At 39.4% G+C, this 26,692-nt stretch overlaps 3 protein-coding genes across 5 annotated transcripts in view; 1 reads left to right on the top strand and 2 right to left on the bottom strand.

Moving 5' to 3' along the window:
* Nucleotides 1-15,526: 15,526 nt before the first annotated feature.
* fabp4a (fatty acid binding protein 4a) lies at nt 15,527-17,265 on the bottom strand. The gene is made up of 4 exons (XM_029443978.1): nt 17,108-17,265; nt 16,682-16,857; nt 16,488-16,589; nt 15,527-15,795 (listed from the first exon to the last, which is right to left on the bottom strand). The coding sequence occupies exons 1-4, from the start codon at nt 17,178-17,180 to the stop codon at nt 15,742-15,744; spliced, it is 405 nt and encodes a 134-aa protein (XP_029299838.1). The 5' UTR covers nt 17,181-17,265; the 3' UTR covers nt 15,527-15,741.
* A 1,444-nt stretch (nt 17,266-18,709) lies between these two features.
* mrpl53 (mitochondrial ribosomal protein L53) lies at nt 18,710-21,755 on the bottom strand. Of its 2 annotated transcripts, none has more exons than XM_029443986.1 (3): nt 21,599-21,755; nt 20,233-20,345; nt 18,710-18,923 (listed from the first exon to the last, which is right to left on the bottom strand). In XM_029443986.1, exons 1-3 carry the CDS (start codon nt 21,691-21,693, stop codon nt 18,805-18,807), a joined length of 327 nt encoding a protein of 108 aa, XP_029299846.1. In that variant the 5' UTR covers nt 21,694-21,755; the 3' UTR covers nt 18,710-18,804. The 2 variants fall into 2 exon arrangements, with proteins under 2 accessions (XP_029299846.1, XP_029299847.1); XM_029443987.1 differs by lacking the exon at nt 21,599-21,755 and adding an exon at nt 20,496-20,751.
* Nucleotides 21,756-24,999: 3,244 nt separating this feature from the next.
* The window catches only part of pag1 (phosphoprotein membrane anchor with glycosphingolipid microdomains 1), a 46,635-nt gene continuing 44,942 nt past the window's right edge, over nt 25,000-26,692 (top strand). For both annotated transcript variants that reach the window (XM_029443932.1, XM_029443931.1), the window contains exon 1: nt 25,000-25,237. The gene's annotated coding sequence lies outside the window, so the exon portion shown is untranslated. The remainder of the gene's footprint in view (nt 25,238-26,692) is intronic.

Genomic DNA, 26,692 nt, shown 5'->3' with positions numbered 1-26,692 from the left:
CAAAGAACTAAGCAACTTCCTATTATTAAGTTAGTAAGTGTTTTCTTTTTGTATTACAGTGAATGACGCCACAAAATACTGCAGCATCAAGATAAATGCCCTTCCTCTTAGTCCTAACTCAAAGAACACAACCTCTCAGTTGCACCACAAGAGAGCAGCAGAGGCCAGCGGATACAAAATCACAAAAATCCTAACACATTGAGTACAACTATAAGAGCAGTCCTTATGTATATGATTTATGTATACATCTAAGATTAGATTATACAATTGTATAATCTGAAATAGTTTTCGAGCTGCATTTTATGTCTTGCTTTCCTTAAGTCAGGCACATAATATACTTTTTATGCACATGCATTTTTTGATCATTTAGATAGTACACCCCAGGGGTGGGGGTTGAGTTTCGGCCTGCAGCCACATTTGTGGATCCCAAACATCTGAGTACAGGAAAAAATCAGTAGTCTCCCTCAGAGGCCACCGGGGCCAAACATTTAAAACTCTGTAAAATCTACTGCGGAAATGGATTTGATTCAAAAGACCTGCCACACACACACACACACACACACACACACACACACACACACACACACACACACACACATATACACACACGCACACACACACACACACACAAACACACACATACACACACGCACGCACGCACACATATACACACACACACACATATACACACACGCACACACACACACACACACACACACACACACACACTGTCTCTCTCTCTCTCTCTTTCTTTATGTCCCTCCTTCCCTATAACCCAAAATACAGAAGCTGCTCATGTCTCCCACTCTCTCCTCTATTCCACCTCCACTCTTACTTCATGTCTGTTTCTTTGTTCCCCCCTTCTCTCATTTTACTACCGCTCCCCTTTGATTGCTAAAAGGGGGTGGGGTGGGGGGGACGGGGTGGATTGTATTTGCTGACTGGGCTGACTGGACTGGGCTGGCTCTGTGGGTTAGGTGTTAGGTCCGCCAGCTCCAAATGATTGTGCCTGGCTCAGTGAATGGAGCCAGTGATGCGGACGCCAATCCGACCCCAATGAACGTTATCCCTGTCGACAGAGGCCATACGATGACTGTGCCCAAAAGTAATCAGGGCCAAATAAAAGCTGCGTCCGGCAAACGCTGACCCCCATAGAACCCAACAACCTGGTGGGATTACTGCTGTGGAGGTGTGTGTGTGTGTGTGTGTGTGTGTGTGTGTGTGTGTGTGTGTGTGTGTGTGTTTGTCTGTGAGAGTGAGTGTGAGTGTGTACGACTGGGCTGAGTTTGGTTGATCCAGTTACTGTACTTGTGGCAGGTGGGCAATGTATCACCCAGATGTGGAAAGTAACTAAGTGCATTCACTCAAGTACTGCAGCATAGTTTTAAAGTAACTGTCAGTATTTTTATTTTGTGAGATAACTTTTGCTTTTTGACTTTATTTCCACCATTAATTTACTCCATCACATCTGTAGGAACTTTGTCGAATGTGTTTGTATGCAAAACATATGATGAGCTTATAAAATATGATGCATTGACATTAAAAAACAAACATTTTCTGATTAATGGCAGGACAAATGATGACGGTAGTAACACAACACTTGAATTTAATTTAATTGTTTAACCTTATTTTCTGTTGTTACCCTTTGAAAAAGTATGCACTGACCATTGTTATGATGTCGTAAAATACCAGTTTGCATCAAATAAAAGCCATAGTAGACAAATATTTCATGCCAAATATTTCATGCCACATATTTCATGTCAAATCACCATGACATTTGGTCACAGTGTGTATCTTATTGGCTGAAATGATCATTTATCTAATCTATCTTTAGTCTTTTGAGTCAACACAGGTGACTAGTGCAATGAGTCCAGTGTAAGCAGTGGCATTGCTCTGAGTAAAGAAGTGCCCTTTTTTGAAACATTTGAAACCAGGATATGTTTGCCGTAATGCGTCACTTTGGTGCTTTATTTGAACTCAAACAAGAGGGGCACTGCAAGTGCACGACCGGTTGCAACAAGGCTCTTCTGGTGGGGTCAAGTTGAATGTAGAGGTACACTACAACATTCTTTCATCTGTAGCAGCTACGGGATGGGACATTTGCATGCTTAATTTCCCCTAAATTTCAGAAGGAAAATGTTTCTTTCTACTGAGGCTGCAATTGCTTTGCTGATGCACGCTAGTACAGAATACATGGAAGACTTTGCTCTTGCCCCTAAAGTCTGTGCACACTGCTGAGCGTGATAGAGATACGGTTCACACAGTTTATACAGTTCTTGTTGTGTCTGTACAGGATGTGTGCCATTATCACAAGGTCCCCAAATAATTGCTCAGAAAAGCACACAGGAACAAAACTTTCTGTGTATCTTATTGTGTGGGTTTTTTCCAAGATCTAGTAGTTATGCTCTCGTCTGACAGTTGTGTCCTTGAATGAAAAAATGTTTTTGCCTTTTATAAGGGTTGCAGTAGATGAGCACAGGTGGCCTTCTCTCCCTGTGGCGTATTTAATATGCAAAAGGGAGGATAGCAGACATGAACGGCATTCAATCAAGTATATACTTTTATATTTTGTAGGCTAGCTGTTTCCAGTCTGCCCTCAGGAGGGTGAGCAATACCCTCCTGTTGGCTGCTGATTCAGGAAACTGATAAATCGACAACATTGATCACACTGTCCTCTTAAACCGTCTGGAGGATCTCTGGTGTTGCCCTTAGGTGGTTCGCCTTCAATCAAACAGGTAGACACTTCTCTGGTAGTATAGGTGACTCTCCTACCCATTATGGCATCCCCCAGGGCTCAATTTTAGGTCCCATCCTTTTTCTCCCTCTACATGCTCCCGCTGGGTGACATCATTCGAAACCAAAACATCCAGTTCCATTTCTACGCCAATGATACACAACTGTACCTAATGTTAACCTAACGATAAAACCTAATGACATAACCAACCTACAAACCCTTCATAATTGATTTACAGACGTTAAAAGATGAATGTCTGACAACTTTTGCAAAAAGTAAAACAATCTAATGTTTTGTGTTCTGATCTAGAGAATATTAGTCACGCTTATTTCTCGTCACGTCTCGACTATTGCAACTGCCTGTACACATCTCTCCCAAAAGTGTCTCCATCGCCTCCAACTCATGCAAAATGTTGCAGCTCTACTCTTAACTGGTTACATTTTGTTTTTTTTACTATGTTAGCTTCTTTACATTGGCTACCTGTGTCTTTTAGAATTTATTTTTAAATACCTTTAATCACTTTAAAGGACCTGTCTTGTTTGGCTAGACATTTCTAAGTTATTTTATTATTACAAGCATATTTACTAAAATATCAAACAATTCCTTTATGTATGGGTTTGTAGTAAATGCTTTAATATTGAAAAACATTGGGACATTGATGCTGTGCCTGTCAACACCCTGAGACAAAAACACCAAAATAATTTAGGGAGAGAGTTACAAAAGAGTTTTTTAATCTTCAAATTTCATACAACTAGCACACATGAAATCATAAACTAAGTGGCATTTTCCTTTTAGCAGACTTACTATCAGTGCTGACTGTTTACAGTGGGTAAAATGTGGAATTTAGCCAGTTTACAGGAAGCTCTCATAGATAACTGCAAATCACAGGTCGTAGCCAACGAGGATTTGGAACTCTCTACAAAAAGCAAGGACTCTTGGATTTTCAAATTCATCATTCAGATAAGTTGGACATAATATTGAGTGGGAAATATTCCACTCTTCATTCATGTGGGAACTCAAGATTTATGTTTCTTCAGATTTGGCTTCATTCTATACTCATGCGGTTTTCGTACTGGCATGTTGCCTTGTACAACCACACACTGGTTTAAGCTCCTAGTGCACGCAGAAAGGTTAAAGCCCACTGTCAGAAAGAGTCTAGTGGGTTGCAGGTTAAAGAAATGAACAAAGCATTTGTCAGTCGTCCAGAGAATGTGGGGAAAGGGGTCACTGGCGTCCTGTATTGAGAGAGTGGGGAGGGGAGCTGTCATGTGACTTATCTATAAACTACTCAGACTGTTTAGGTGATGGTGTAAGTCCATCAGTAGGCTAGAACATGCTATAATGAGAGCAACAGGGCGTAGTCAAGAAATTGTGATTTGGAATTGCATGTTTCAAGTAGTTCTTAATAGGGTCAGATACGATCAGTCTCTTTAAGTCATTGATTTCATGCCGAGATCAAAGAGTCCAAAACATTTATACAGATGTCACTTTACTCTGATTTACTTGTACTTGAAAATATGTGAATGGAGCAACGTAATGGAAGGAAAAACGACTTAATTTGGTGAGACAGCAGAAGGAAAACCTTGCTACCTTTGGCCCAGAGAGATGAAAACTGAGATTTTGTTACTTTGTCTTATATGTGTAACAGTGAGAACCAATTAATTTAATTATGTCTCCTTCACTGGAGCCCTGACAGGAACACCCAAGGGGAGACTGAGAGTTCAAACTGCTCTCCCACCGGCTCCTGCTTCAAGCAAATTCCCCTTATCCCCTTCCTTGTCTGCTTATCCTTCACCTAATTCTCTTTATTTCCGGCTGCTTTAACGTCTCTGCGCATGCTCACCTTTCCCCTGCTGGCACACTGTGGTGAGGAGGTTTGAGGGGTTTGTTCTTGTAACAGCACCAACCCTGCTCTTCCCCTTCGTAAACTATACATATATACTTTAAAGCTGCTCCTATTATTTATGTTAACAGTGGATTAAAGGACTCACTGCTCTAATCATTCTCGTTTCCAGCAGCAGACAAAAGCTCTGATAATCCAACTCTGCCCAGCACCAAATGGCAGACAGACAAAGTTAGCCACTAGCTGGTGAACACAGCGGAGCGTTTATTATTGTATATAATAACACATCTTTTGCTTGGGTAAAATGTTTTACTTTTAAACACGGTGCTATTTATAATACTACTAAATATTGATTTTAGTAGCAAGTATATTGGACGAGAAATGTGTTCATAACTGTTGCCAAGACCATTTCAGTCATAGAACATATCATGTAGGTTATTTTATATATATATATATATATATATATATATATATATATATATATATATATATATATATATATATATAATAACCTATATATATATATATATATATATATATATATATATATATAATAACCTATATATATATATATATATATATATATATATTATATCATGTAAGTTATTTTCCAATGAAGGCTAATTCCTTCTTTTTGCTTCTTCTAGATCAACAAAGCCCTTTTTTTCTACATGCTCTGCAGTCCAAATGATGAGTTATTTCTGAGGTCTAAAAAAACTCCACCAGCACCATTTCATATTTCACTACACTGGTGGATCTTGACTTTTAGTAGTCACATGCTCCACTTTCCCTTCTGTTTTTTCCCCCATCAAAAGTGCCTGACAAGACAAAGAGCTAACAAAGAAGTTGGTCCACAGAGGGTGCTTGCTTGTGTAACGTGCAGCTGTGCGTTGTAGGGAAGGCAGCTGAGTTCTCTCTCTCTGTGAGTTTCACATGGACATTGACTCAAACAGCTGTAAACCCATAGACCTCAGATTTATGATTATACACTTAAGCCTAATACAGAACATCAGTCCTGTCCTACAAATACATTTGCAAATAGCTTTGGCTGCTTCATAGCTTTGGGCTTATGGGAGTGTTGTTACTGTACACTGTAAAATAGCTATTCCTTGATTTTCCCTTTGGCAATAGACTATCTAAATGTAATAAATCTTACCTGAAGGGCTTAGAGAGGTTCGCTGTTTGCGTGTAGAAAGGTCAGCTTTGTGACTAATGCCTTCCGTTTTCCTCCCGCCTATCAGAGGCTGCGGTTATCTCTTCAGTGCATTGTGGGGAAGTGCCTGTTGCCTACAGCACGTCTCATAGTGTCCAGCAGGCCAACTTTCCTGATGGCCTATTGTCTATTTTAATAAAGGTTTCATAAGCCAAGTCCAACCTGTCAGCACTCAGTCGATGACTAAATGCAACATGAATAATTAAATATAGCAGTATTGAATTACTTTTTGTGGATTAGGCCTCACAACTTGAGTAGATCTTCTATTTGTACCATATCCTCTTCCCACTCCGTGGCTGAAGCAAGATGTGATATTTGGCTTTAAATATGAACCTCCCAAAGAAATGACAGACATACATTGCTCTGGTTTGTTTGACCCCTTTTAAACAATATACAGCTAATTCGATCTGTGACTATATCCTCTTAAGAACTGACAAACATGCACCAGCTATACTGAACACAAAGGGATACATCTGAAGTTCAGCATAGAGCTGTCAGCATATCAGATTTTAACTGCACGGTTATCGTGGCCAAAATAATTCATGATTATCCCGATATCTATAGTTACATCTTTACATCTATCTATATATACATTTTGAAAAATATAATAATAATGGTATATCCCAACATCCTGGTTCAGAAGTATAAAGTGTGAGTTTCAGTTGCTCTGCAGTAACATGGCTTGGTAAACCATTGAACCCAGGGCAGACAAACAGCATACTCTGACCTGTAAAATATCAACTGCATTAAGCCTTACCACCGGCAACAGAAGGTCAGTGTGTCTGTGTGTGTCTGTGTGTGTCTGTCTGAATACGTGTAGCATAGAAGCTACAACAAAGCATTACTTTTCCTTTGCTGTATCCACTTAGATTCTTTGTAAACTTGCTCTGTGTGTGCTATCACAGGCGGTCTGCTGTATTGTCTGGCACAAGAGGGCGAATGGTTGTTACGGTGGGACAGTCAAACTTTCAGACTGTAACGTCTGCTCCTGAACTCCCGAGCGTGGCTCTTTGATGGTTAATAGAAACGGTCACATATGATCTTGACATCTAAGTTTTGAAACATCCTAAGACAATTTTCACTGGTGAGGTTGATTTCATTTGCTTTTCATGCGTTGACTTTTATGATAAGATGTATAATTCCTGTAAATAACCATTTTAAGCAATAGTATTTCAATGCATAGGCAATTAGTTCTCTAATCTGCAACTTCATTAAAGCAGAAAATGCATACATCTTACAGTTTCACTGATTTGACTATGTAATGATTTAGCGTTTGAAGTTCGTTTTCCCTCACAGAAGTTACGTACATGCTCTTCATGCTGTGGCCATAAAATAAACCACTCTGCATGTTACAGAGTCACAGAGTTCTTCCTGAGGGTTGAGCACAAGGAATGCTTGATGTGAACAAACAGAGACCGTCTACAGCAGGCCTATTCAATTAGCGGCCCGCGGGCCAGATACAGCCCTTCTGAACATTTTTCTGGCCCGCAAGAGGTTGCCTGAAGCATAAATAAAACTAAAGCCTGATTCACACCAAATGCGGCAAAAATGCGAAACGCTGCTCACTGGGTTGGCGGGACACAGAGAAAGTCACTGCTGTGTGTTTATCGTGCAACGAATGTATTTCTGTGATGAAAGAATACAACGTTTTCTTCCAGTTGTCCCGTGGGGTCAGAGGAACGGAGAAGGAAAGTACAGGGACCGCTAGCATCATTTAACGGAGTCAAGTGGCTTTTGGTGGCTTTTGGTGGCTTTTGCAGGGAACAAGAGAGCCACGATAGCAGCCCTGCTTTGTTTTAGTTATCTCCTCTCCTCCGCTGTGTCTGACTGACTGAGCCCCGCGAAGCAGAGGAGAGAACGTGAACGCGCAAAGTAACGCAGTAAACACGGAAACCTGCACATAAACAAGATACATATAATTTAATAAAAGAGCTTCTGTTCAATGTGAAAACTAAGTTCTGAATATAAAAAAAACCCCAAAAGTGCAATTTCTCTCACTGACTCAAACAGGCTCAACATGACAGAAATCTGATGTTTGTTAGTTCTATTAACATACCTGTCAACCCTCCCGTTTTTCCTGGGATTATCCCGTATTTTCCCTTCTATCCCGTTTTCCTCCCGTTTAATAATTTTCCCGTATTTTTAACCTTTCAATTTGCCTAATTTAAAAAAGTGTACAGTGGCCTCCGGTAGAGCAGGTGGCAGTATTATGTTTAGCATGAGCTGAAAAACGTTATCCGCCAGTAAACACACAGAAGAAGAAAACAGGAACAATAATACAGAAGAAGAAGACAAGAACATATGGATGAGAGTCACAGTCAACGGGAGATAGATAGAGACGCAGCTGTACCTGCCAAACAAGTTAAAATGTATGCAAGTAACTAGACAAATGAGAGGAGACCTTCTCTTATGTAATAAAAAGCAGAGTCGGGCAAACTCATGCTTTTTGTAAAGTGTGCCATTCAGATGTTAGCATCGCACACGGCGGAATAAGCGATGTTCGCCAGCATGAAAAAGCGTCCAAGCACAAGCACGAGGCACAAAACATACACTGTCAATGACTTCATGTGTGATAAGAACTGTGTCGGAGGCAGACCAAGTGACCAAAGCTGAGGGAAAGATGTCGATGCTTTGCGCCAAAAATAATGTAGCCTTCAGCTTCTGCGTTGATTTCAGTCGCAGTGTAGCGGACATGTTTCCCGACTCTGACATTACGTGGAAGTCCTCGTGGGCGAAACAAAAGCCACACAACTCATCCATCCTCAAATAAACTGATGATAATAACTAATGAATAAAATACATACATTGTATAAACATGTCTGTACAAGTAATAAATACTTTAAATAAACATGTATTTCCTGAATGTATATACCCGTCCCTTATGTGTTTATGTTTACATTATATGGGTGGGGGCTGGGTGGCTGAGAGCTGTTAAAATATGGGTGGAGTCCACCAAAATATTTCCCTTATTTTGAAATTCCAATGCTGACAGGTATGGTTCTATAGTAGTTCTAGAGTACATCACCTGACTCAGGCATGTAATGCATTCTCAGTGTAAATGCAAAGACAGATCTATGTTTGACAGATTCAAACAAGCCTACTTACTGTTAAATTGTAAACATGTATAAGATATGTATGTTATTGTGAGTCTGATGCTACTGTTTCACTATGTTCTATTTGCATTTAGTATTTCAATTTATGGATATGAACTTGTTTTCAAAGCACCTTATGTACGAGGAAGTGTTGAGGATATTATAAACAGGGCTACTTACTGGTAATGTGGTGAATACTGTTTTACTTGGACATGGAGCTGTTGGGAAAACAACTCTTGTCTCCTTGATTTTAAAGATGCAACATTTTGCACTTATGTGTGAAGCCTTGTAGCCATAGCTTTCCTACTGTTTTGAATGGACTGGTTGCTTTCTGTAATGAATTAAGGTGATACAAATAAAGTGAAACAAGGGAATGCACGTGACTAGTTCATTTCATGTATTAGTAACTATTAACACTACTGTAAGTAAGAGTTATTTGTAGTGATTCATTGACAGAGTATTGTGTGGCCCACAAAACCCGAGTGGTTTTCCTATTCGGCCCACTTGCTAATGAAGTTGAATAGCCCTGGTCTACAGTATGTTACTTTCCATCTGGTTTATTACAGACACACATATATTCAAGCAGAGATTTGCAAAAACACACTGATCTAAAAAAAAAAAAACTCCCATTCCTCATCCGCCTCCCCCCCCCCCCCATCACCCCTTCCAGATTACAAATCACATGTCCTGTCACATAGTGGTCCTTGGAGGAGGAGGGGATAAACCCAACACTGTGATTTGTGGACTAAGGAGGAGGCAGGTAAACATGCTAGTATGTGCACAGTGCCAAGTTTTAGTTTCAGTGCTCTCTAGGGAAAGCCATTGTGTTCCGATTTGTACAGCCTCACTTCAGATTTCCACCATCCTTCCTCTGAACTATACAATCACTCGCAGGGTCTAAGCTTAGATTTCACAGGAACTCCTGCTGGGATGGCTTGATTCTTTGTGGTGTCCTCAAATAGCACAGAGGTTAGAAATTATGTTTTTGAACTTGCTCTACACCCCTTCTACTTGAGATTAGTTTGAAAAGGCCTGCTTTATTAGGGATAATATTTTAGGTTGATACATTAAGGACATTTTAAACGCATCAGACAACAAGCTCAATCTGTCTCATTGTAAGGCAAAGGTTTCAAGCTTAAAATATTCCAAAACACATGAATATGTCTCATACTAGTTGGCTTTGTCTGAGCCTGTGACCTCTGACCTCTCTGTGTGGAAGGCCAAAGAGAAAAGAGAAGTTTTTCCATGTCTGTTCCATTTTGTTGTGAATGACTTAAATCTTTTAGAAGCAATTATGTGTGTATGCATTTGAAATGACTAATTGTGCCCATTAGGTGCATAATTAAGCAGCAATGACTGATGATATGTGACGCATAAAGCAGTGTAAAATATGACCAATTGCTCATGTAAAAGTTTTGGACTGATTGTTAGCTCTACACTGCAATCTTTGATCCAAAACAGAGTCCCTTCCTTGAATCCCAGACATGTCTCAGTGAGTGTTTTCGGGAGATAATAGAACAGCCTGCGTCTGTGTGACCAGACAGAGCGCAGCTTGCATAACATTCAGAGACTTGTTGATGAAATCAGAGTTAGCTCTTAAGTAAAACTGGATTGCGAGGTAAAGTGGAAAGAAAGCTTGTTGCGTGGCAACCGGCCTCCCCTGCAGTTTCTTGGGGCCTCAACTGACATAGTTCTGCCCAGCTGTTTGGTTGCCCTTGGAGTCTGATCTTGGATCAGCATTGGTGCTATAGGTCCTGTGGAGAGGATTGAGGTAAAACTGATGCATTCTCAATGCCTTGAGTGAATGTGGAGGCATGTACTTCACAGAAATCCTCCTCGGGTCAGTCAGATGTTTCTAGGTGGGGGTTGATTCTAAGGTCGACGCCACCTTCCAGCAGAAACCTAAGTGGAAAAACATAAAGTGGGAGTAGGATTTTTTTTTGCTGTATTAATGTTTTTTCTGGAATTTCCCTGAAACCAAAGTGCTTCAGACTCAACATCAAGCCCCATGAGAAGGTTGACGTCAAGTTGTTGTGAAGCCTCAGTCCAGACTTTTTTGTGTGTCATCGTTGTTCTGCTGACATATTCAGTTACAGTCTTAACACTTTAAAGTAGAGCTGGCTGTGGCTGTTTGTTTTTGTCTTTTAACGTCTATTTTGACAAGTAAAATGATTGAGAACAAGCAGAAAACCTGTGCAAACAGTTCAAGTTTAAAGGCACAATGAGAAGGATTTTCCGAAAAAACAATATATAGACTCGAGAAAAAAGAACATGTATATTAGCAGACTAAGAACATGTGAAGAGCGTGTTCCTAAACGAGAGTGCATCTGGGGTTGGCTTTCACCTGCTGGCGAGCACAGCAACACTCAACCCTCAAATCCTATCACTGTGCCTTTTAAGAGTTTATGGCTGTTTGTTTTTAGTTTTAACATCTCTTTTAAAAAGTAAAATGGCTGAGAACAAGCATAAATCCCGTCCATACAGTAAACTTTTTTATTTTTATTTTTAAATAGGGCTGTGAAGCAATTAAAAAAATGTATCTAATTAATTACAAGCTTTGTGATTAATTAATCTAAATTAATCGCATATATCAATATTTGTTGTGAGAAGCATTTCAAAATATTCAAATATGTTTTTGGAAGAAGTGAATCAATGAGTAGCATTATAAACTGGTCAACATGTCTTTTATTTCAATACTATTTATCCAATATCTTGTTTGCCACAATTATCTTAGACAACACAGACCATCAGTTTGACATAAAGCGCAATTTAAAATCGGGCATAACATCTTTCATTGCACAATAAACAATCACTTTAAAAGTTGTGTCATCTGACGCCATCTGTAAAGCCTCCGTTAAGCCCCCTGTCCTCTACCACCTGCAGTCCATTGCAATACATTTTGTGATGGAGTTGTTAATGTGTCTCAGGTAGACCGACTCATGCTGCGTCTGTGGGCTAAGTAACGTTTTCTCATCCGCTTCATCATGTTGACGAGGCTGCTGTGGCCGCGCTGCGTCGTAAAGAGTCAAGGGGCATCTAAGAGCGCGATTAATCTGCGTTAATTTTTTTGTCGCGTTATTTTTTCTGTGATTAATTAATCGAAATTAACGCGCTAATTCGACAGCCCTAAAAAAAAAAAATTCTAACAGGTTTCCCATTTAATTTAAAAACTCCACATCTTCCTACCTGCACCTCCATAAGTCAAACATCACGACTATTTGTCTACAGTATCTACTTCACCTTATTTCCTCAGCTGGAAACATGTTTTCCCTGAGTTTGTTCCTATCTTTCTTTATTGTTTATATTTTCTGATCGTTGGTTAAAAAATCCCAAATGTTGTGCTCTGCTTTACAGATTAGATTGTTGGGACTGAACATGTACAGCCCCAGACACCGTTGTCTACACATCATTCTCACTCATTGTGCCCGAGCCCAGCATCCCTGAATAAGAGAATGGCCGAATGATCCGCATTCAGCGAGTGTCTGGCTATCCTCCTCGAGCCATGGCAAATTAAAAAATGTAAAAAGTGAATAGCTTGACTGAAATGACAGATTGTATTACTTAAGCACATTGTTTATGTATTTTGGTACTGCAACATAAAGGAAAGGAAAATGAAGTCCCATGTCGTATGTTGCATGAGAATGAAAGCTCATACATCATGTATCTCTACCTCTGTTGATCCACTTAAACATGAAAGTTGTTTGTGTTTGACAGAGTTAAGCATAAGCAAAGTACAAGTAGAGGAAGGGTGTCAACGCTGAGGCTCAAGTGGAGCTTTCCAGATGTTTTGCAAAGGATGTGAGTTAATTCTTCTAAAGTTTCTTAACACAAAACAACCCCAGGGTCAACAAGATACCTTTGTCTATCAGGCATGAGAAGATACACGCACGCACACGCACGCACACGCACGCACACACACAAACACACACGCACACACTCAAATGTGTGCAAACAAACAGGGGGAACTCTGCAGTTTACATTGTTTGAGGAGTGTATATGCAAAATGATTTATATGCCTGTATTTTCTTGTACATGACTTTACAAGAAATGTCCTAACTGCGGAGGTTTATCCTGTGCTCCCTTTGTTTTCCTGCTGCCAGTTAACTCTCAGCAGGCTTTTTACTATCATGCTCCTTCCTGAACAGTTTCCTAATTTGCACTCTGCAACCACTCTGCTGATGTGAGGTTTGCCTCTGTCAACTTAGGTCAGCGGAGGAAGATAGGGACCTTTCCTCTCCTGTGGAATACCCCCCTTTCTATCCTGTTTGGCCTTAGGCTAGGCGAGTATTAGTTCACGTGTTCGGAGTGAGTCATGCTGACTTTTATTGCCTGTGGTTGTTTGTTTTTTAATGCCGTCCAGCTACTTATTGAAATTGAAAAACTGAGAGCTACTGCAGAATGTGACTGATATTTCGTACACGTGTCTATAAGTCTCCATCTCCAGTGTCCATTAATTAAGAAACACCATGAAGCATCAAATCAAGATGTCTGAGTTAAAACACGGAGGTGGAGATCTGCTTCATTCCCCGCAGTTATCCAAACAAAGTGACGGGGATGCCTGCGGATCACAAGCACTGCACCTGTAAGTCAATCCGGAGCAGATGTGATCTTTTCTCTCCGGCTGTGAGAAAATGATCATGCTTTTAGAGTACTTTTATAATGCGATGACAACCCAGCATTTTGAATAGAATGCGCACAAACAAGATTATATAAAGCAGGAGGTCTTCACATGAGTTTGAACATCATTCAGTCATGGATTTCAGAGCATTCACAGCATAAGAAACAGCAAGGTAACAAGTAAACAGTGATACTCGTCATGTTTTTTTAAATCATTGTAGCTATACAGGTATGTACTAAAGGCACAGTTTACCCAAAATCAAAAATACACATTTTACCTGAAGTGCTATTTATCGATCTAGAGTGTTTTGATGTTGTCCAGTGTTGGAGAAATCGTTGCTAGAGATGTCTGCCTTCTCGTGAATACAATAAAACAATATGGCACTTGGCTTGTGGTGCTTAAAATGGCAAAAAATAAAAATACATTTGAAAAACTCAACATCTATGTCTCTTTCCAGAAATCATGACCTGATTACTCAAGATAATCCACAGACCTTGTTGTGAATAGTTTCAAGTAGGATCTATTTTCTTTCTACTGAACTACACCCACCAACCGTATCACTGGGAAGAAGGAAGCATCTGGAGTCTCGTTCAAGTGTCTGCAGGATGATTCATGATCCTGTAAACACGAAGGATTGTCGTTTCTTTTTCCTTTTTATGTCCTTCACCACAGATCACATTCCCCTATGTCCAACAAGGTCAAAACAGATTCTCATTTTCGGATGTTTGTTGAGGTTGTTCAGATTACCGTGCGTGCATGGGGGTCTTAGTTACCTCTAAGTTCTCAAGTAAAGTGCACACAGCACATTAAACATTAGATTTGCAGCTTTACTATATTTTTGAAGACCCGAAAACTAACGGATACTCCTTTACTAGAACACAACATGGGCTGGATGTTGTGCATGTCCGTTTGTTTGTTCTTGGTGCCTCTCTACAAGTCACGGCCACAAGATTACATAAGATATTGTACTGTAATTTCCCAAATAGATTTGAGATCAAAGTGCAAAAAAGGCAATCGACAGTGAAACCTGGGGCTGTTGGGGCCACTAGGGAGCCGAGTTAAGTGTTAAAGGAAATTGCACCTCCTTTGCAGAGTGTTACTTCAGAAATGGAGTTAAATGGCTCTTAAGCTGTAGAAGTGAAATATCTTTGAGGCATTAAAACATGGCCAATGACACAGTAATACAACGTTGCACTGTTGACCTCAGCTAGCTGTCCACTGGGATATTCTCATTCACTGGGCATTTTTCCAAAAGTTCAAACACTGTGCGTCCTCCCCATTGTCCACGCTGACGGGAACGAGAATGTTGGACCACAATTCCACCTGTTTCAGCCGTTTTAGCCATTAGGTCCAATCAGTGCTATCGTCTCCCTTTTCCTGTCATGGGAAAGTGTCCGACGGCTCTGGAACAATCCTCCCTACACACAAACTTGACAAGTGGCCAAAGGGTGGGGACGTCTTTGGGGACGACCCATAATGCTTTCTCCATGTACGCACAGCTGCCAGTAGTGCAAAGGGAAATGTTCGACCTACAAAAACGGAAGAGGGGATACATTTCCTCACTGACCCCTCTGCATGATGCGCTCAATACTTCTAAAAAGAGTTCACATTCCTCAAGGAGTCCCTGCCATCACACATGAGGACGGCAGACATTAACTTTGTGACCTTTAAATATGGAATAGGTTTCGGGTTGTTTTGCTTTGGTCCTCTGACCAAAATAAGGAAACATGAAATTATTGTACAAGCCAGAGCAGCTGGAAAAAGTGATGGCATCTGTAGTAGTTACAGAAATATCCACTGAGCATGGGAATACAGTCTTCAAAGTCAGGAAATCAGCTTTTCAGATTAGGTGGCATGTTCCCATTAGAGCACTTTTTGCACAGCATTCCTCAGCATGCTTTAATGATTGGAACGCTTTCAAGAACGTCATAATTGAATTTGGACGTTACACCGTTCAAATAAACAGAAGAGAAACTGACTTACCGACAACCATCATCAATTAACAGTGAATCAACTCATGGAGACGCAATTTTGACAATTTCAGTCATTTTTATTGAAATCACAACAATTCCAAATGAAACCAAATGAGTCATGTTGGAGAACAGTGGCACAATTCTTTTTTTGGCAACAGTGAAGATAAAGAATAGGAAGAGCAGAGCACGCCTTTAGTTTGGTATTACGCTCATTGAACTGAGCCGGTCATGCAGCAATGCATCCAACGAGAGGTCTGATGGGACCCCATTACGCCTCCTTCACGTACGTCCTCACTGCGATCACGTCTCCCATAATGCATTTCTGTAAAAGAGAGAGAGAGAGATCAGGTGCGGTCCGATTGTCCAAAAGGAGGCGCAGTTGTAAAGAAGGTGGAGATTAATTCCTGCATTCGTTTTAAGTTTGTGGAAGAATTTATGCTGCAGCTATCCAACTCTAAAATATGTGTATTTCCACAGATAGTCTTACAGTATATTCCTATTAGAGTGTTTGTCGTTCTTAATGTTTAGCAACTTTATCTTTTGTAATATTTGCTTAATCTCTTGTGCTATAACCTAACTGCACTCTTCCTAGTCAATATAAAAAAAGAAATTCCTAATTTAATTATTTTATTGCATTGCTTCCCCCTCCCCCTGTTATACTATAATTTCCTGTAGTATATAGACCTTTTAATTCTTTATTTTTACAAAAAAATAAACGTTCTTATTATCTCAAGTGGACTTTGGAACCAAGAGTGGTGGTCATGAATATAGTACATTTGCATTGTCAGCCTATTTATTAAAACTAAAACAAATCAAACGAGAGAAGAGCTTGCGATTAAAAAAAAAGAAAGAAAAAGAAATTGGTGCGAGGATGCTCATGGATGAGGTACATTTACAGACCATTGCATAAACTAATTTAAGTCATTTAAAAAAGGTTACATAAATAAGTTAAAGGTAGTAGGTGATAAATTACTACCAAATTACCTGGTTTCCCAGAAGAGAAAGATTCCTTACCGCTATCAATTTCCCATCTGTGATCTCCCTCTCGATATTCGTGTCTTTGCCATCCCAGCTCTGTTTCTGCATAAGTTTGCCGCTCTCCAGAGTGAACACGGTCTGCAGGACACACAACAGAGACAAAGCCGTTAACTCCAGCACAGAAAGGACTCGGGCTGTGATTTTATTTTCTGCCCTCAGATCACACTAACCCTAGTCTTCCTATCGTCTGCGGTAATCTCATCAAATGGCTCGTTGAGCTTGAACTTGATGTCAGTAGTTTTGAAAGTGCTCTGAGACTTCAGGCATACAATCCCTTGATCGTCCACGCTCACTATCAAATTGGGCTTGGTCCGATTCCCCACCTGTCGGGTCGCAAAGCCCACACCTGCACAGAGGGAGGGCAAGATCAACAAAATGCATTAAGTATAACATACTGAAAGCTTAGTTTTAATAGGTACATGAACATATACCACTATTAGGCTATACATTTGAGACAATACACACATTAGCAATGTATCATGACATGAATTCAATGGGGTGACGTTTAAAAATTTAGTATAAATTACAGTTTACGGTTAAATAATATAACATCTGACACCCTGAAAGTGATTTTTCATCAATTAGCTTAAACCCACCAATTGCTTTCATGTATTCATCAAAGTTCTCGCTGGAAATCATCTTCCACGTCCCAATGAATTGCTCAACCATTTTTGCAGTCTCTGATGTGATATCCTCAACAACAACCAGCGGAGTGACTCTGGGTTCAACGCTCTTCCAGTGTGGGAACAGAGTTGTTTTTAAAGGGCCAGCCCGACATCAAGCGACGCAGTGTGAACCAATTACATCCTGCTACGTCACATGATGGAGCGTTGAATTCCCGCCTCCAGGCCTTCTTGCTACTAAATGGGGCTTTCTCTTAAAGGGGTGTTTAAAATAGAACTTTTTTTCTAAAACCTGAAACATCTTTATGTTTTTTTCCCCTTTATATTCTGAGCTAACTGTCACTTGTGTGCATGGTGAGATTTCACATTAAGTCATTTTAACGAGGCAAACAATGGTTATTTTGTTAGCATGCAACAACAACAACAAAATATCCCATTAATGTTAAGCCGGTGGCACATTGTCAATGCCTCATGTGTTGGGGGAATGCTTACCATTATTTATTTTATTACTAATTGCTCCGTTGATGGTGAATACATAACTTACTAATGCTTTATAAATTAAAGCAAGCAAATAAAGTCCTACAATACATGTGGGTTGGCTAGATAAGATATATTTCTACAAATGGGCTCCTAAATATTAACTTATGATTTGCAACTGCAGACTTGATGATTAAAACCTTTTATTCCCTAAATGATTTACTACTGAAAATAAATATTGCAGACTTATTAGCATTTATTAATGGATTAGTTGAATTTATAATTATTTTAAAACCTCACAATCTGTGTTCTTATTAATAATGCATTCATACATTACTATGAAAGCCATTAGTTACAACTTATAAATCATTTTACAGAAGATGGCTAATTTGGAGTAGGTACTAATTTTATTTGTCAGTATAGTAGAGATGTTAAAGGTATTTAGTTTAGAATATGGATGGTGAACCCAATCAGGACCATGCTTATGCTTGTTGAAACTGATGAAAATATATGAATACAATAATAATTTTTCCAGAGAAAACCCATTAAATTACAAATGCTAACAACCAGAGGTTAACTAGCAGAGGGGGCAGGTTTTCAGTTATCTGTGCATGGGTGAAAGGTTTTTTTTTTTTTCAGTGGGGCTGCATCTAAAACTGTGCCAAATTACATTTAAGCTTGCTGTGTCAAAGGTTGGAGCTTGCATAATGTTCTCTCAAATGCTGGAATGATCTCTTTTATCAGGAAAATGGCACATTAGGCAAGGACACACCATGACTCTGTACTGATCACAGCACTTTTTTTTTTTAGCAGTAAAAGCATTTCAATTGAAGTCTTTAATATGGAGAAAATAAGCATAGCTGATGGGGGTAATTATTTCGTCTTAAGAAGATGGTGCAGTACTTTATCAATTTCACAGTAGTTGGGTTCATGTTGACGGCAAAGAACATCTGGTAGGATTTGATCCTTAGATGGTGGAGGAACATGGATTGTGCAAGAGAAAGAGGAGTAACTGACTCAGTATCATGCTTGTCCAAATGATGTCACATCACAATGGATAACTTCAGAAAATCAAGGGTCAATGCAAACCAGCACCACCACATTTAAATGAAATACTTTAATAAACATCCAGGATTATACAAAGCGTCATACAGATACATTCAACACAGATATATTTAACATGAGCATCATTGTCATTTTTTGGCTGCAATTTTGGCCTGTTGTTCCTTGGCTGTGCACATTGCCTGAAATGCATCTACCATCTCTGTGCAGTTCAACTTTGCTCCCTTCAACACCAGCTTATCTCCGTCAACTGTAATAGAGAAAGAAAGACACAATTAAATGACTCATAATGACACACTGACCCCTCTATTTAAGGAGTACAAATAGCAGAAGGGTGAAAAGTTAACCACGAGTAGAAGTCGAGTAACACACAATGGGAAACATCCGTACAATGTGCTGCTGACCTATAGCAGACATTTTTACTTTTGATAAGTACTTGACTCATTGTGTGTGTGCGAGTAATATCATGCAGTAACAACATCAGCAGGAAATTCCAAGACTAGATCACACAGTCCTGAGTTAGCATTGTGCTGCATGTACAGAGTCGCAGGCAAGGTAACAACTGATGCTGGACTGACAATGCATCCTGCCTTTTCTCAACCACAATCAATTGATCTTGTTGAATGCTTAGAGGTAGTTTAGTTGAAATGTCAATGTTTTTAAATCTACCTGGTTACAAAACTGTCTTTTTTCTAAATTCAAATAGAAGTTCCCTATGCTTGATTTTTAATTTTGTGTTTTATGTCTATAAACATGTGTTTTTGTTTATGCTGCTGCCTGCCCTGGTCAGGTCTCCCTTGAAAAAGAGCTGCTTCATCTCAATGGGACTTCCCTAGTTCAATAAATAAAAAGGTAAAGTTTATTTATCTAAAGATCACCTCTCAATGTAAACATAGCTCAAGGGACTTTTTAAGAGGCCACCTCGACTTACTGTAATACAGAAATCAAGTCAAAGTGTTGTCTTCAAGCACAAGTGAACTCTTAAAGTGTCTGTAGTTTCTTCTTCTTACTTTACAATAGTCAAATTCAAAGAAAATAAGAGACACAAGAGCGTGAAAAAGAAAAGCTCAGGGGCCTGGCTCCGGTTCAAAACCTTTTCACTGCGGCTCAGCAGAGAACCCTGCTGTGGTGGGTCTCTTCACTTTTCAAGCTCACAACTCTCTTTTAAAACTCTCTCTCTCTCTCTCTCTCTCTCTCTCTCTCTCTCTCTCTCTCTCTCTCTCTCTCTCTCTCTCTCTCTCTCTCTCTCTCTCTCTCTCTCTCTCTCTCTCTCTCTCTCTCTCTCTCTCTCTCTCTCTCTCTCTCTCTCTCTCTCAAATGTTTCTTATTCATATTCAACATCCTCTCTTTGATAATTACTAAGCCATAGACATGTTATTTAATTACAGCATAAGAACTAGTTCACTCCACACATCTAAATAAAACATATAAAACAGTTTGATTGTATGACTTCGAACAATGCCTGCAATATGTACTGCAAATACAATCACACTGCCTCATAAAATCCCACTATTTAGTATTTTCTCCTACAAATCTTATTGTGGTTAGGTAATACTTACGATAAGTAATTTCCACAACGGGTTCAGACATGTCATGTTTCACTGTGGTTACCACATCACAGTTCATGTTGCTCGATCTGACCTTCGCTGAGCTCAAAAGGGCCAGAAACCTCCTGTGGGGCAAGAGGAGCATTTTGGAGATTGGTTACATTACAGCAGTGATCAAAAGTACTAAGTAATTTTGAAGTTCTTGTAAGCAACTTGAATATTTCCATTTTCTTCTACTTTGCACTTAAAATCTTAGTGTCTATTTCTACATTTACCTAACATGTCTGAATACGTTGTCCTTTACTGCATTACAGATAGTAGACAGCATGGTTAGTCACATAGAGCTTACAACATGTATGAGTAAAACATTATTCCCCAGGACTAAAATTGGTGTATAATGGCCCTACCCACACCCTAACCAACACAGGTGTCACTTATTTTGTTAGATTTATTTTGCAAATCTACCAGCAACTTGGATATTTTACTAGCATTTGGCTGGTGTTGATTTTTCCCCGTGTGAGATTGTGCAGGCTAGTGTGCTTCATTTACATTTTTCACACCATATAGGTGGGAGAGGTTACACCTTTATTACTCTTATTGGTTGATGACGTTTGGTTCTCTCAATTAATTCCAATTTAGCTCAGCCCAAGGTTAACATGAGCAGTGTATTCGATCAGAATGAGCTGAAAACACATGTGTGAGCGTGCAGGACCTCTATAGCCTCTGAACACCAGCACAGGTGTTTTCAGTTATTCTGGTTGATTAGACCTCTGCTCAGGTTGAAGGTGGGTCGGCGCTTTGATGAGAATGTATTAGGTCCAACATCTCTATCTACCAATAAGAATGGCAAAGGTGTAATTAGTCCCGCCCTAAAAAAAGGTACAACAGAGAGTCAGGAAGATGTCAATCAATTGGTCTATACACGCCCATACAGTCCTGAGAAGACTGAAAACACCTTTGTGGGACCAAATATTAAAGAAGTTTAGACTAAATGTCAGATAAAGTGATGTACTGTGTACATCAGTATGGTAGGTATGTACAAACTAAAATATAAATTAGGCATTTCCCCCCGAAGAAATATGTAGCTATAATGGTAACAGACTAGAAAACTAGGTAAGGGAAATCCGTGTGTTGAGGGTATTTAATGTCAAACACTTTACCACACACCCTCTTTCAATCATCTTAGTTTGACAACAAAGAGATATTAGGTAAATAAATGAAGGCTTAAAACAGAACTACTAACGCTTTCGGAGGTGACTGCTGTTTGGGAACAATGTCGCTGACGGTCACCTCATTGTCAAATTACGGCTTTAAACCACAGTTCAGTCACACAAATAGACTCTCCGACACAACTATACATTAAACACACACTTCTTACCGTGTAGACGCGACATTAGATTCAAACGGACAGAACTTCACTGCTATTTCCTTCACAGCCTTCAACAACACGGGCACTTTAATGGAAGCCGCCATGTTTTCTGCTGTGACCTCTAACCTCGGCCGAGATTGGTGCTTCTCACGCGGGCCACTAGAGGGCGCACGAGGATAAATAACCCACCAGTGTGATGTAGTTGACTGGGAGTTGATACAAATAAGGTACACAATTGTCACTAATAGACACATATAGACATAAATTAACAGTGCATTTTATTTGAGCTATACAGATCTAATACATGTAGGAATCTATAATGATAATAATGATTTGGGTTATATTTTTCTTGCCTGTTCATTAGTTCAATATTGAATTTGAATCTGGATATCCTGGATCCTTCAAAATCCTTGACAGCATTTGATTTGCACCTTGTATTTGCACTTTCAGAGTTGGTGCTAAAACATGTGTGATGTGAGGCATGACATTTATGGACTGTAATGCTGCACAGTCTCATATGTAAATGCATTTTCAACATGGGGTCTAGAGAACATGTTGTTTATGCTGAGATTTGGTGTTTTAGTCATCTAGTATCAGGCTACTATTGGGGATTATACAAATCAGAGGCAAATATAGCATATTATACTCTACTGAATTTATCTGATAACTTCAGTTACTTTCCAGATTCAGATTATTAATACAAAATATAATCAACAAATAAATTATGAAATTATATCAATAAGACTATATACGATATACAAGCTAGAAGTATATAATGTATTAAATATAAAATGCATATAAATAAATTAAAGTTAGCTCCACATTTACCAGCCGCAACATTAAATTGATGCATCGATATTTATAACCCAATAATATAATATGCATATATATATGCATACTTTATTGTATACATAGTACACACTACAGTAATACTTTTACTAAAGTAAAAGATATGAGCACTTCTTCCACCGTTGCTATTTCAGCACTTAGCAATAGTTTAATAACACAACTTGTAGTAAGAATAACAGCCTTTATTAATAGGTTAGCAGTATGTAAACGGCACCATCTTGTTCGCAATGACATGACAAAGCTCATTAGCAAACTCCAAGCGAAACCGACTTTGGCACCATCCTGTAATTATCTGACAAACGATGTCACAGAGCAGAATTATGTTAGGAGAGGACGAGTGGGGGTCTGTCATTGCACTAAGTCAATAAAAGAGGTGCTGCTCTCCAAATAGACAATCAAACAGACACATCACATAATCAAATAGACAGGCAGGATGGGAAATGGTCTGCCGCTACTGCTGTTTCCTGCACTCAGCAGATGAAAAAAGGTCAAAAGCCTGTCAGGATATAAAAACATGTCAGAAATGGTAATGCATTTAAATGTTTTGGCACTTAAGTCAAATTTAATCATGGCATGAATTGTTTCTGATAAAGAAGTGAGTGTGTGTGTGCGTATAATGTGGGAGTTTGCTGCATGAAATCAAAACAACAATTTTGTCAGTTTCTCGAGGGAAGGTTGTCAAATTAGATTTTCAAAGTGGAGAGTATAACTGTGTGTGTGTGTGTGTCTGTTCACTTTGTCAGCATGAATAAAAAACAAAGCAAGTTCAGTATATTTTCTCAAAAAAACTGACAATTAAGTTTCAGTGGTCAGATATCATTTGGACTTGTTTCAAAAAAGACTCCAGAAAAGAGATAAAAACAAACTGCATACTAATCACCTCATCTTCCCATTTTGTAAAAACAAAACAAAAACGTCTGCATTGCGTTTGCACTTCCTTCACCTCTGTTCAGTATAGCTGTGTATTTATAGACACCCGGTTTTCAGGGCGTGTGTAGAACAAATGTGTTATTCTCAGATCAGCCCACCCGAGCTTGTGAGCGGCCGACAGTCCGACGCAGCCTGTGACAGTTGGACAGTGAAGGCACAGGGCTCTAAATTTAGTCACACGGCTACTGAGAGGCAGAAGCATTTCCTATACACTACCCACACCCACCACTCACACACACACACTTATGAAGAAGTTTCACTGTAAGTCCAGCAATAAGAAAGTGGGTGAGAGAGCGTTCAGAAACAATGAATGCTCCTGGGGACGTTTGACCTCAAAGAAAGTAAAGGTATTATCTTTGTGCAGGATTTCATTTATCAAGTTTTAACTGTCCTTTTCATTGTGAAATGATCGTACGAGGAGGCACTGGTGTTTGGGATGTTCTATAATTGGTTTAAGATTGTCATTGTTAAGTGTCAGATAACATGATGAGTTAATGTGTCACAGCACAGTAAATTTAAGAGTTCATATACCATGTGCTATTCATACTTTGGGCTGCATCCACTTTAGGGATAGGGAGTGTAGAAGCTGTGTGGTATATCGTTAATCATGTAGCTGCTCCTGTAGAGAATTCATTGGGACAGATCGTAACATTGTTTGAGAACACCCAGGGGGTTTCTTGGGAAATACCAGTGCATTTACTGTTGGAGAAAAGGTATTTTCATCTCAAGACAAGTAGTGGGCAAGGAAGTAGGCTAGCCCTTTGGTGCTACTGCATTCATTACACCAGACGCTATTCAAATCTTAAAAGCTTTGTTGATTATTTTATTTTTCAATGCTTTTATTATTTGACTTTCTTCTTCTTATTATTATTAATAAACATTTGATATTTTTCTAGATTTTGCATTTTATATTAGTTTATTATTGTTTGCCAATAAGGTGAGCTTCATTTTGTGTATCTCTCTTTCTATTTGGTTACATCCTGATGTATTAATTAGTTTAGTACTTTTATTTCTGAATTTAAAAAAAATTACAATACATTTTTTCTTAAGTTGACATGATGCCTTTGCCTTTTTGACCACTCCTTCAACATCTGTTGTATGTATTTGATGTGGTTTTATGCTGTTGTATATGTATGCAAATAAAAAATCTATTAATAATCTAAACTATTCACCTACACACAGGGTGCAAAATTGACCGGCCGATTGGCTAGTAAATGTTCAAATTTTACTAGCCACACTTTTTTTTCCCCGACTGGTGAGTGACGAAAATCTACTACACATTTGTATATTTTACCAGCAATTTCCTGGTAAATGGTCCAATGGTTAATTTAATTTCTATATTTATATCCAAACGCATAACATACATATTTAAATACAATATTACATTCATCATTGTTATATTTAGTATATAATTCCATATGAATTATTATTATTATATTATTATTATTATTATTATTATTATTATTAAGTGTGTATGTAAGTCATTTCATAGAAAAAGTGTTTTGCAGCACATCTGCCAAGAGCCAGTTAAGCTTTAGGATTTGTGAACTACATTTCCCATGAAGCTTCGCGCCGCGGCATCTCTCTAGCGCTCCTCCTCCTCACAGCAGCGTCCTGCTGCCTGGCGGAGCTCAGAGCGGAGCAGACTGAAATGAACAGCTCCGTGTCCCTCACGTTCAGAAATGTGCGCAGGGTGAATAACGAGTCGCATCGCTGTCTGTGTGTATCCTTTTCAGAACACATCACCCTCATGTCTTTAATGCAGCACCGGAAGCTTTAGACGAAGGATACACGCGCACTTAACAAATCCAACCACTTTCTGTTCAACCAGCCGCTGAATGCAGATTTTGGGATAGCTTGCTTTCACTGGTAAGCGCTCCTTTCATATCTTCACACCTCTGGGTAAAAGTTGTGTTGTGTTCTTGCAGTTGTTTATTTATCACATCTCTGCTGCAGCTGGGCTGAGAATGTGTGTGTGTGTGTCTGTGTGTGTGTGTGTGTGTGTGTGTGTGTATCTGTGGGTATCTGTGGGTGTGTGGAGGGACGCATTGGGAAACTTGAGTGCTGGAGAGTGTACTGTAGTTGTGACTGCGACAGCCTCAGTGCTTACAGTGAGACCAAATGTGAGTAGCGGAGACAGTACAGAAGGAACATGGACTTGTTGCCTTCAACCAAAACATTTCATGTTTCCTGTTCACAATAAGCAGTGCTGGGGCTGATGATGCTGCGGGTGACATTTCAATATTTTGGAGCGAGCAGCTGTCTCTCCTTGGTCTTAAGAATGCGCTTGTATTTTGTAGCCTCCTGTCCATTTGTTTCAATCTCCTAGGCTTCTGCATTAGTTTAAATTAGAAAATAATTGATTGTTTATGAAATATTAGTATAACCTTGGTGCTACCTTCACACCTTTATATTCACAAACCTTAATATTCATGACATTAATGGACTTTTATTAAGGGCAGTGAGGTTAAAATGTCTCTTATCTCGTCTCCTTGTTTACCTCCTTGCTTTACAGTGTGTCTGTATTCATATAGGAAATTGTCTATGGTTTGCATTGTTTTTTTTTTATAGCTCACCAGAACATTGGTGGGAAACTATCCGATCTTCACGACAGTGATACGCCTGTACTTGTTTTTGAGATGCAAATCAACTCCCCATGGTGACAGATTGACTGGTTTTAGTCACACCGACACACACATCATACCCTCTGGAGAACCTCAGACATACATTTTCCTCATTGACACTGACAAGTACATGGCCTCTCTAGCGTAAAGCTGCCAGGCATTACACTCATGAACAAACACACGGTACTGTATGTGCATTTGTGATGCGTGGTGAAGCACATACACTATTCTGCAACCATCTTTCTCTGTAATTATAAATCAGAATATCCTCTCTGCGCACCTCCCCGAATAGATAAACACCCTTTTTCACACTGTCAATTTTCCTTGGGTTTTCTCTTTTACCCCCCAACCCTCTCCTACACACACATATGAGCCAAATGCCACCAATAGAAACCCCCTCCCTCCATCAGTCTGTGTTGCTCTGTCTGTTGCTGAATAGGAGCTGTTGGCAAGCCATCTACCCTGCAGCAGACTGGCTTTCACAGAAGTTGACATTCGCCTCAGCAAACACAATTTGCACTTTGTTTTAGCTCCCCTTTGCTTTCGCTGCACTTCCTCGTGTTATAGGCTAAACATTAATGAAATCAGTATTTCATCTTAAAAGGAGCTTGGTTAATAAATATCGTTTCGCTGTGACGAAACGGGCAGCAGTCATGTTTTGAATCCTAAATCTGCAACCGTTCCTAAAATGAGTGTTGAG

Source organism: Cottoperca gobio, chromosome 11, assembly GCF_900634415.1.
Source record: "Cottoperca gobio chromosome 11, fCotGob3.1, whole genome shotgun sequence".
NCBI classification, from domain to species: Eukaryota; Metazoa; Chordata; class Actinopteri; order Perciformes; family Bovichtidae; genus Cottoperca; species Cottoperca gobio.
This window is presented reverse-complemented; position numbering and strand designations above follow the sequence as displayed.

Coding starts and splice junctions, on each gene's coding strand:
- fabp4a (XM_029443978.1), bottom strand. CDS start 17,180: ATGGTTGAGCAATTCATTGGGACGTGGAAGATGATTTCCAGCGAGAAC. Junction 16,858..17,107: donor TGAATACATGAAAGCAATTG/GTGGGTTTAAGC, acceptor CCCTCTGTGCAG/GTGTGGGCTTTGCGACCCGA. Junction 16,590..16,681: donor CAGACGATAGGAAGACTAGG/GTTAGTGTGATC, acceptor TGTGTCCTGCAG/ACCGTGTTCACTCTGGAGAG.
- mrpl53 (XM_029443986.1), bottom strand. CDS start 21,693: ATGGCGGCTTCCATTAAAGTGCCCGTGTTGTTGAAGGCTGTGAAGGAA. Junction 20,346..21,598: donor TCTAATGTCGCGTCTACACG/GTAAGAAGTGTG, acceptor CTTGCCCCACAG/GAGGTTTCTGGCCCTTTTGA. Junction 18,924..20,232: donor CGTTGTGGAAATTACTTATC/GTAAGTATTACC, acceptor TCTCTATTACAG/TTGACGGAGATAAGCTGGTG.